The sequence below is a fragment of the Notamacropus eugenii genome, chromosome 3 (genome assembly GCF_028372415.1).
Source record: "Notamacropus eugenii isolate mMacEug1 chromosome 3, mMacEug1.pri_v2, whole genome shotgun sequence".
NCBI classification, from domain to species: Eukaryota; Metazoa; Chordata; class Mammalia; order Diprotodontia; family Macropodidae; genus Notamacropus; species Notamacropus eugenii.
In genome coordinates this window covers 294,971,958-294,980,651 of record NC_092874.1, presented here as the reverse complement: position 1 = coordinate 294,980,651, position 8,694 = coordinate 294,971,958, and the positions used below count along the sequence as shown (strand labels likewise).

At 46.9% G+C, this 8,694-nt stretch overlaps 1 protein-coding gene across 1 annotated transcript; it reads right to left on the bottom strand.

The window, feature by feature from the left end:
* Nucleotides 1-1,477: 1,477 nt before the first annotated feature.
* Nucleotides 1,478-6,784, bottom strand: LOC140534686 (galectin-1-like). The gene is made up of 4 exons (XM_072655998.1): nucleotides 5,696-6,784; nucleotides 4,030-4,109; nucleotides 2,160-2,331; nucleotides 1,478-1,708 (listed from the first exon to the last, which is right to left on the bottom strand). Exons 1-4 carry the CDS (start codon nucleotides 5,702-5,704, stop codon nucleotides 1,562-1,564), a joined length of 408 nt encoding a protein of 135 aa, XP_072512099.1. The 5' UTR covers nucleotides 5,705-6,784; the 3' UTR covers nucleotides 1,478-1,561.
* Between the last annotated feature and the right edge of the window lie 1,910 nt (nucleotides 6,785-8,694).

Below are 8,694 nucleotides of genomic sequence, written 5' to 3'. Positions count from 1 at the left end.
CCTCCCAACACCCGTATAAAGGAAGCTTAATTTGGATGCTTATTTAAAAAATTTTCAAAGGGAGGTTCAGATAATTTGAATGAATTGTCTGTATTCCCATGGTTGTTATCCTTTGGGCTCAAAAAGGACCAAAATGACATGACTATGCTAAGATCTAGGTAAGTGTGTCTGACTATGTCTGATCAGATCAATAAAAACTCAGAGCACTCTACCGCAGGTTGAGCAAAAATAGTACATATGAACATTTGAGTAGAGATGTCTCTAAATTTGAACATCTCATGTTTTGGGGTTTTGGGTTTTTTTTGAGCTACTGCAGTTCTGCTTTGTTTGTATATCACAATGCCTTCTCTGATGTGGGCATGTTGTCTCCCATGATTCACAATCAATGGTAAAATGAGGGGTATAGATTCTGATCTGTAAGACCCCTTCCAGCTTATCTAATTGCTTTTAAAGGGTCCAAGTGTGTAAAGAGTAAGGTGCTGAGAGTTGGAGGGGTGGAAGACACAAGAATGTATGAGACCCTCAAGGAAATGATTATACTTCAGAGTAGAAGAGACCTCAGACAGAAGGGACCTCAACATCTGGTCCAACTGCCTCATGTTACAGAGGAGGAAACTGAGGCTGGGGAATGACTTGGGCCTCTAGGAGCATAGGTGTAGAGAGCTGGAAGGACCTTGGAGGTCAAGCTCTTCATTTTACCCCTGAGGAAACTGAGGCCCAGGGACTTCTCCAAGGTCATCTAGGCAGTAAGGATCAGAGGTCAACATCAAACCCAACACCTCTGACTCCAGAGCCAGTGAATGTCTTTCCACTCTCCTCCCATCTGGTCTCCAGATGTCTCTATGCCTCCCTGGTTTGTATTCAGCATCTTTCCAGCAGGTGGGCTTGCCCACAGTCTGTGCTCTGGTCCCCTCCCTTCACTAGTATACAGAGGTTCCCCTGCAATTACTACAATGCAAAATCCCTTTAACATTGTTAATCAGAAATTGTCTAGGACTTCTAACTATTTGTCACCATTTTTTGTTTTATAACCTGGGCTCCTCATAGGTGAGGAAGCCCATGGACCCCTTCTCAGAGTAATGTGGTGTTACCATTTTTTAATTTCTTGAAGGTTTTATTTTTCAATTTATTTTTTATCATTCATTTTTTAAAAAATTTGAATTCCAAATTCTGTCCCTCCCTCTCCCTTTTTCCTTACCCATTTAAAAGGCAAACAATGCAACAGCAATTAGAATAATATTTTTCAATACATAAAAAAATGCAGAGTAATACTAGGAAAAGCAGAAGTTAGTGAGAAGAGAGATGGCATTTTTTCCCATCTGAAAATTTTCCTTCAACCTCAGGCAGAAAACTCCCATCCTAGAGAGTCACAAAGGACCACTGAGGTGAAGGGACTTGCCCAGGGTCACTCAGTCACCCTTCCCAACTCCAAACCCAGACTCTGTGCCACCAGAGCAGAATAACAGACAATGTCAGCTATTATCATCATCAGCACTTTTATTAGTAATAACAGAGACCCAAAAGTCAAGAATAGGGTCTGAAGCTGCCGTGATTGGAGGACTCATTCGAATTGCAGCGTTTTGAGCTTGAAGTCACCACTAACTTGCAAGAAGTTGATTGTTTCCAGGTTAAGTCGATTCGGGAAAGTGATCTGAGAGCCATCAGGCAGCCTCACAATAAACTGACTGCCTTCAAAAGTCATACAAACCTGAATGAGGAGAGGACAGAAAAAGCTGATCACAGAACCCTGAGTTTGAGTTCAAATTCCACCTCAAGACATTTCCTCCAAGACACTGTATGACCTTGGGCAAAGCATTTCTTTATTCTGAGCCTCAGTTTCCCCTTCTGTACAATGAGGGAGTTAGGGTAGCTTGCCCCTGAGGTTCCTTGCATCTCCAAATCTAGGGTCCTATTTTGTGTCCTGGGACACCCAGAGTCTTCTCTAATTCTATTGGGACCATGGTCCTTCACAACTACCTTTCTCTTCACCTTCCCCTTTCTCCCCCAGCTCAAGGGATGCTGGCCTTTTTGTCATTGACCTATGGAAATCCATCAGAGTTTACTTCCAGGATTTTTCTGTCAAGTGCAAAGGCTGGATGAGATCATCTCTTCGGTCCCTCCCAGTTCTGACATTCCATGACTTGATTCTAGGGTCTTACCTCTACCTTGGTCCCTGGCAAAAAGGGGAAGTTAGTCTCCCTTTGCTCTGTGCCCCATGAACCTTCCTGCCTGGAGTTGCAGATGATGGTGTTGGTGTCATCACAGGCATTGAAGCGTGGGTTGAAATGCAGGGCAAGGTTAAGTTCATCTTTGCCCAGGTTCACCCTAAAGCTGGGAATCAAGAACATATCTCAATTGTTGTCATTAGTCCCAGAGCCTCAGAAACCCCCACTCAGAGAATTCCTGAGCTAGATGACCCACAATGGGACTCTTACCCGATCTTGACCTGAAACGACATGGTTTTTCTTTTGCAGTACTCCTCCTGCCCCTACCCTGTTCAATAGGTGACCATGGTACACATTTTACTACCTCCAGAGACAGGGAGCTCACTATCTATCCAAAGTGTTCATTTCAGCTATTTCTGTTGCAAAGATTTTCCTGATCCTGGCCCTGCCATCCGGGACTGAGGCAAAATCAGCTTGGTGTGTCTAAGCAAGGGTCAAATACAAGCAGGTGTATAAAGGATTCAGCTCTCACCCATGGTTAACTTTGATATGAGCATCAACACTTTGGAAATTGGTAAGAGCTACACACCAGCACTTGAATGAATTTATTGTTTTGTTAATTGTCTAGACTTAAGAAAGTGATGGAGAAGATAGTAATAATGACAATGAAACTTAAAAACAATGGTATAAACGCTCCCCCTGCCCCCAGTCTGGTTGTTAAAAATTTACCAGCACCTCCCTGGGTGCTGGCCTCAGAAGTCCCTCCTCAAAAATAGCAATCCACCCCCCACCCCACCCCCACAACTGTTTAACGTTTGTTGAATTGTATCATGCATGTGTTTAATGTGTTCAGTGTTTAAGCTTTGAATCTACCTTCTTCCAGGGAACCTCCCCTGATAACCTAGCTCACAGTGACCTCTCTCCCAGCTTTCTGCACAAGCTGCTGCCTTGGCATCCATAACCTCATGATTGCTGAGGTTATTTGGCAGCAGAGTGGGCTAGAAGCCAAGGAAAATGAGTGCTTTATAGGACTAATCAGCTATGCTATTGACTCATTCACTGTGTGACCTTGGAGAAGTCACTTCTCCCTGAGATTCAATTTCTTTTCATTTTCCCCCAAAGAAAAAGGTTGCATGAGATGACTTCCAAGGCTCCTCCAAGCTGAGATATTGTGTAGTATATGATCACTCCCAAGGTTATAAGGAAAAGACTTTCTAAACCTTTCAAAAAAATAACCCCTGCTAAATGAAAGAATTATTACCAATTATTACATGCCTGCTTCTATGGGTTTCTCTCCATACCCCAATTAAACTCTTCACTTCTGCAGGGTGAAGATTTTGCCTTATTTATCTCAAGATCCCTCACAGTATATAGATGGAATGGGCAGGTCTCTGGGTAATGTTACCCATTCCCCTGAGTTAGAATCAACTTCCCAGAAGTCCTTGTAGGTGGCTAGTGCTAAGCATAACCAAAAGAAGGAAGCTTTCTTGATCCCTGAGCCACACAACTCAAAATATTCTTCAAATCGACTTTGTAATTCATAATGTGATATTGCTTGACATCTCAGTGGGTGTGGTGGAGGGGCTGGAGAGAGGGAGCCCAGGGCCCTGCAAGGACATGGCAGGAAGTGATTCATTCTAGAAGATGCTGCTTTCTATATTACCCCTGCCTCTCCCACCCCTGTGGCACCAGAATGGGTCAACTGCAGCCCCTAGACTGGCCAAGCCACATCTGCTGCCTGGGAGCTGAGGGGACCCATAGCTTCCTGCGGAGGGGCTGAAGAAGCTGATAGAGGCAGACAAGGTCCAAGGATGCACATCAGGTTCTCAGGACCTCAGTCTCAACCCTCCCATCTCCCACTTACCACTTTGCCTCAGGGTGTACATCTCCCACTACTTTTATACACACTCCAGGTTGGAGGTCCAAGTTAGTGGCAATCATTTCCTGAAGAGACCAAGAAGAGTGAGGTTAGGGCTGCCTGGGAGCTGAGGGAACATACAAATTCCAGTTGGGGTGGGGTCACGCTCCAGGAAGGTTCCAGAAAAGCAGATTCTCCTCCAGACTGGTTAATGCTGAAGCAGAAGTCAGTCCCAACTCTGTGACTTTGGAGAAGCCCCTTCATGTCTCTCGGCCTCAGTTTCCCTATCAATTAAATGGGGGACTAGTCTAAATGATTGATTCAATCCACTCCTCATTTTACAGACTAAGAAACTGAGGCTCAAAGAAGCAAGAAGTGATCTTTCTCAGATCACACAAGTGAGTAACAGAATTGGAAGTGGAAATCAAGATTTTCCTGAGTCCTAGGCCCATGCTCTTTGTCCAAATGACTACCTAAGTACCATCTTAGGCTGGCACCATTTGTATGCTGGTACTTGGCCAAGGATGAAGGGGGAAGAGATTACCATGGTTCTACCCCAAAGGTGGGAGATAGACTATAGTTCAGTGGGGTAACTCCCTGGTAGCTGGGTCATCCTTACCTTACCTCTCCAATATCCTCATTGTCTTGTCCTCCCCATGCTCCCAGAGTTGTCCTCAGCTCATTAAACAAGGAAGGAATTCCTCCCTAGGAAAATTTTCAGGAAGAGCTTCCCCAATTCTCCAAAGCTAATTCTTGGTCCCAATCTGGGGCAGGAGCCAGTCATGCCCAGGAGAAGGGGAGTTGGCAAGGAGGGTTCAGAAAGAATGGAGAATCAAGGGTGATCTTGGCAGAATCAAGGTAAAGGAATTTAGCTTCTCCGGTCCCTCCCCCTCCTTTCTCCCCTTAGGAGAAGGGTAAGGGAAGCAGCCAGGACAGATATGTGGTCTCTTCCTGTTTTAAACCAATGGAGAAGTAATTTGAGGGCAGAGTGAGGGGAATCTCATGCATTGGTTTCCCAGAAGTGTATTTGTGAGGCTAGTTTTTTTTTTTTTTAAAGGGGAGGAAGATTAGGAATCACTTGCTCTCTGCCCCACCCCTTCTGCCATCTCCTTTTCCAATGGAGCCTCCTCAGCCTGGACTCTTTCTGTATCATCAAGCTGGGTTAGAGTTAACTCCACACGACAGTCATTCGTTCCAGAAAGTCTAATACTTTGGCAGAAGATTCATCTGCACCCCCATTCCCCCTCCCTGACACCTCGCCGTTTTCCCTCTGTCTCCACTCAAGTAAAGCTATTCCCCCACATCCTAACCCCTTCCCACTCCCACGTAGATGTAGCTCCTCAAAGCCAGGGGACACCCTAACTCTAACCCATGCCAAGTCCCAGTTCCCCTTGCTCCCCTCTCCCTAGGATCTCTCTGGACTTGGCAGCTTGTCAAAGCTCTTGGGACCAGCAACCAGAGATAGCGAACAGCTGCTAGGGGGAGGGGAGGGGCAGTCCTTGCAAGGGCTGGAGTGGTCAGGTTAGATGAGGGAAGCCCCAGTCCACACAGAGCCTCTCTCGAACCCCTTCCCAAGTCTCCTGGCTTCCTTACTAGCCCCAAGGCCAGAAGAAATTCCCACTTTGAGGACCCTCAGGTTATACCCTAGACAAGGAGACCCTGGAGCACTCACATTGGCCATGATAGGAGATGAGAAATGCGATGGCGAGTCTCCTGGCTGCGATGGGATCCTGAAGGATAACTTCCAACTCCAGGGATGGTTATTCAGGGCGTTGTCCGACCCTTTATATAGCAGGTCCCCACTCCGGGCTTCGGATAAGTCACCCTACCTCCCCTCCTTAGCCCTGCCTCCTCTCACTTTTCGCCAATCGAGAGCCACAAAAGACGAAGAGGTGTGTCTCAGGGGCGGGACCGGCGGAATTTTTGAAGTCTTTCTTGGAGGGGTAGCCAATCAAGCTGGTGACACCCCTTTGGCCACACCTCATCCACAACAAGCTCCGCCCTTTTCTAGCCTTTTCCTCCACATCCAAACCCAAAAAAGCTGTCTTTTGGGGGATGGGGGTGGAGACGAGTGGTGGGGAGATTGAGAGAGGAATGGAAAAATAGTTTTAGAATGAACTGGAATCTGAATTAGCGAGAAGGGGCTGGAGGCCAGCTGGAGGGAAGGCCGTGTTCTGATTCGAGTGAGTCAGCCCCTTGGCCTCCAAAGAGTCCATCTGAAGGGGAAATCCTAAGCAGAGCATGGCATGGAGTGGAAGGACCTAAGAAACTATTTGGCTCCTTAACAAATGGGGAAACTGAGACCCTGGGGTCACTTGGGCACCGAGGAGCTGAGCCTATACTTGTACCTGGGTCTTCTGACCCCAAGTCCAGTGCTCTTTCTACCATATTACATGGTTAAATATTAATGTTTTATAAATAGGGAAACTGAGATGCAGTGATGAGAGTAACTTACCCAAGGTCACAGGTTTCTGAGTTTGTGGTGGTTCATTGAAGAATGAAGTGGATGGGAGGAGAAAATGGAATCAATTCAGTCTCCATTTGGGATGAGGGATCAATGAGTCTTTCCAACGCCTTTGGATGTCTCTCCAGGGTCTGGGGGGTCTCCAGCCTTTACTGAACCTCCGTGGAGGTCCTCCAGGCCCCACCCTATCTGGGGATTGTCCTCCCTCCCCCACAACAAATGATTTCAGTCAGCAACCTCTGCCTTTAATTATAACCAGAGAAAAGCTGGCAAAGTACCCAAGGCTGAGCCTGTGGTTTTCTGGCTTGTTGTCAGAAAGTACTCTGCTGTGTCTGTATCACGAGGCTGGAGGGAGGCAGGCTGAGGTTCCTCAGAAAGCTCTGCTATGCCAGCTGAAGGAAGGGAGTGGCAGGGAGCCCGCTGGGGCCCCCTGGTGCAACCAGAGAATGGGATCCAGGCTAGGGGCCCCAGAGAAGTCTGTGAAACACCCTCCCTTTAGACAGTGAATGAAAAGAAGCGATTTTCTTTTCCCCATCTTCCCTCCTTTTTCACCCTGGCCTCTTGTTCCTCTTGTGAGGGGGACTGGAAGGCCAGTACCTACAGCTGCAAGTCTCTTCAATTCTCAGTTTCATCATCTGTAAATTGGGATCCTAACAGAGTGAAAAGTAAGGCATTATAGTGGATAGAGATCTACTCCCCCAAGTCAAGAAGATCTGGGTTCAGATTCCACATCCCAAGTCACATAACTTGTCAGGGCTTGAGGTAACTTTCTAAAAAAATTCTTCACTTGGGGTTCACAGATCTCCCCCCAGGGCCCATGGATAGATTACAAAGGATTTGTGAACCTGGAGAGTAAAAAAGAAACTGCATCTTTATTTTCACTGAACTTTAACTGAAATGTATCATTTCCCTTTACTATTAAAAAAACAAACACATTTTCCCTGAGGGTTTCATCAGACTGCCCAGGGGCTCTGTGACACAAATCAGTCAAAATACCTGTGCTCTAAGGCTATGTAGACTTGAATGGGGTGGGGGTGGGGGAGTTTGCTTACCTGGAAGTACATACAGTGTCATCAGAGATCAGGTCCCTGTCCCTATCTCCTAACAGAATCATCAAATCTCCACTTGGAAAGGGCCCTCAGACATCTAGTAAAATAAAATCTTCCTCTGAAACATTCCCCCAAATCAGTCAACTAGGCTCCCTTTGAAGATCTCCAACAATGGGAAACTCACTCCCTATGGCATCAACTGGTTCCACTTTTGGACAGCTCCCATGATTGGAATGAACGGTCAGGTCCCTCTGTATCTTTCCCCAGTCCCTCCTGGTTCTGCCTCTGGGGCTGAACAGGACCAGGCTCAATGCTCTACTGTAGGACAGCCCCTCTGTATTTTCAGGCAAAGCTCAGGTACCCCAGCCCAACACCTCTATTCCTTCCCCTAACATCTATCTCAAAAGCAAGAGAAACACTCTATAAACCTTGGAGAGGTTGGAGAAACAAAAACCAAAATCCCCAGGCAGAGGGAGCTCCCAGCAGTGAGTGGGGCAGAACAGACACAGCTCCCCTCCTCCCAAGCCCCCCACCAACTCCAAGTGACTCATATCCTGAGCTGGATTCCAGCCCCTTCATCTCCCACAGTCCTGACAAAGTTGAGCCCCCTTTTAGGGCCCCCTGCTCCTCCCTACCCAAGGATACTGGAAGAAGATGAAAGAGGGAGGAGAAGGACTGGGCTCCAGCTGCAGACCCCTCTGGCTGTGGATGTGGCCTCCCTTCCCCCCTAAAGACCACATTGCTATTGGAGAGAATGGGAGGGTGGTAGTGAAAGGCTTTATTTTTCCCTCACTCAGGACTTCAGGAAACCTTAATTGTAGGGAAGAGAGGGTGAGGCCAGATGTGCCACAGCTGGGGCACAGCCCAACCTCATATATGTCATTCTCTACCTAGAGGGGCTAGGGATGAATTGGCAGCTTTGAACACACACACACACACACACACACACACACACACACATCCTTTTCAAGAGTCAACTTTACACTATAGTATCATGTGCTAAACACCTATATTTTACATAATGGGAAACTGAGACATAGCGAGGCTTCTCCCTCTCCTAGGAGGAACCCAATTGAGGCAGTGTCTATACTGGCCAGTAACTCTGTCTGCTCTGAAGTACTTTGTGTGATTTCACCAGCCACAAAAGGCCAGGAAATT